The sequence below is a fragment of the Pundamilia nyererei genome, unplaced genomic scaffold (genome assembly GCF_000239375.1).
Source record: "Pundamilia nyererei isolate P.nyererei 1_Seehausen unplaced genomic scaffold, PunNye1.0 scaffold00003, whole genome shotgun sequence".
NCBI classification, from domain to species: domain Eukaryota; kingdom Metazoa; phylum Chordata; class Actinopteri; order Cichliformes; family Cichlidae; genus Pundamilia; species Pundamilia nyererei.
This window is the reverse complement of record NW_005187404.1, coordinates 969536-971590: the sequence shown is the minus strand read 5'-3', so window position 1 is coordinate 971590 and position 2055 is coordinate 969536. Positions and strand designations below refer to the sequence as shown.

Genomic DNA, 2055 nt, shown 5'->3' with positions numbered 1-2055 from the left:
GTCTTCTGTCTCCTCATTTTTGTTACGGTAGGGTGAGAGGTTTATTGTCTCTGCTTGAGTACATCCTTTCCCGCTTTTGTCACGATCACCACTCGCCCCCCCGCCCACTTTCTTTCTGCTGCCGAGGCAGATAAACAGGCACGGAAGGGAGGTAGGCTAGACTTAAGTGGGCGAATGCAATTTGCATCAGAGCGACTGAGTCTGCACGATTCATTGATGGGTCCATAAATAGTGCGGCACGCATCCCAAATAAAATCAGACCAGAGATCTCACCCTGCCTCACGCTCTCAATCTCTATTAGGAAAGACGGCATTCACAATTTTCCATCAGTCACGGGGAAAAATACAAAGATGACAGCAATGATGTCACAGGATAAGGCGCAAATGTAGGTCCAATGACATTTGTTAACCATTTACTACTATGAAACAATGTGTCCTGTAAAAGCCGACCCCCTGCGGGAATGTCTGGCCGCTATTTCGCATTACTTCTGAGGCAATGAACTACATGCACACATCCCAAACAGCGCATGGAGTGTGTGACCTGTGCATGCGAGCAGGAAAAGCTCGGATAATGTGACTTCAGGGCACTGTGCGTGTCGCTGTTTTACACACAATAACTCAAGTATGTCCTTTAAAAGTGACCCATTACTTCTATGGTCTCAGATTAGGCCTACATGAGGGGATCAACGCCAGTGTCGCCTTCCTGTGTGGTGCTAATGAGTGAAGGCAGCTTCGTGTGGTAACTAGGTTAAAGTTTGTAATTGAATCACACAGAGTATCAGTAGTTTTGCTTCTTTTCTTTTTTTCTTTTTTTGACAAACTTGCCCATGTGAAACATGACACAGCTGGTCTGTTTATGCATTTAATATTTGTGTTTTTTTTTATTGTAGTCATACTTGCTTTAGTAATAAACTTACGTATTATGCTGATATTATTTTATTTCAAAATATAGCCATGTATACATAATAAGTATGGTTATGGTTAAAACTAACTTAAAGTACCCTATGTGCCTTCAGCACACTCCAGCTGCCCAAAACATGGAATAAGCAGTTGTCTTAAGTGTTGCTCAAGAGGTTAAAACAAAGCTGCTATAGCAACAAAGCAAACGGTTTCACAAATAAGTAACCGCTTTAAACGTGGTAGTGCGTGTCAAATGAAACAAAGGTCTCCAAGGTGGCTGCTTTTATTTTGGTAGACAATCAAGTATCCGGTGCTCGCGCTGGCTAACGTCGTGGTGATCTTTGGACGTTCTACGTGTAGTTACGTCGTATCCATAGCAACAGCCAGCGCGTGGCTCGCGCAAGTTCAACTTGTTAATGCCTTGTTGTTATTTTTACCTATTTTTCAGGCCAGATAATGGGTAGGTAGCAGTTTGTTCTTTACTTCTTTACATAGTCGACACATAAAAAAGTAACAAGGCTGTACATTCGTTTAACCCCAGTTAACTAGACCGAAGAAGAAGCGCACTGATTTGTTTCTAGTGTTAAGAGTTTCTTTTTCTTTTTTTTTTTATATTAGCCTTAGTTAGTTATTCTCTTTGACTCGTGTCCTTATGTTTTGTTTTGTTTTTAATTACACTTTGTGACATACTGAAATTAAAAAGTAGCTGGCTGCATTCTGTACACAGCGGCTAAACACATCGTTAAGCTGATCCAGCGTTTAGATATGTGTCTGCCTTCATTGGTAATGCATGCTCAGTGCTGTCCAGTTTTTAATATTTTATTCAGATTCATTATATTATAGACGTTTCTTCGCACCAGCTGCTGCAGGAATACAACATGGTGTTGTGTTTTGGAGGGTGGTCGTGGGAAAGCTGCAGAAGGTTTTAGGTCTATGAAAACCTCTGAAATCTCATTCAAAACCTTCTCACACCTCTGCAGATTTGGATGTTTTTCAATCATGTACACATGCAGTTTGACGCTGTATTTATTTACCAGACAGTACGGGCATATATTTGTCATACAGGGAGTGCAGAATTATTAGGCAAATGAGTATTTTGTCCACATCATCCTCTTCATGCATGTTGTCTTACTCCAAGCTGTATAGGCTCGAAAGC

The 2055-nt window shown here is 41.2% G+C and overlaps 1 protein-coding gene across 1 annotated transcript in view; it reads left to right on the top strand.

Annotated features, from left to right (window-relative positions):
• The first annotated feature begins 1289 nt into the window (after window positions 1–1289).
• lekr1 (Leucine-, glutamate- and lysine-rich protein 1) overlaps window positions 1290–2055 on the top strand; it is a 97151-nt gene continuing 96385 nt past the window's right edge. The window contains exon 1 of the mRNA XM_005720923.2: window positions 1290–1359. Within this exon, the coding sequence (XP_005720980.1) occupies window positions 1356–1359 (4 nt within the window). The 5' untranslated portion in view covers window positions 1290–1355. The remainder of the gene's footprint in view (window positions 1360–2055) is intronic.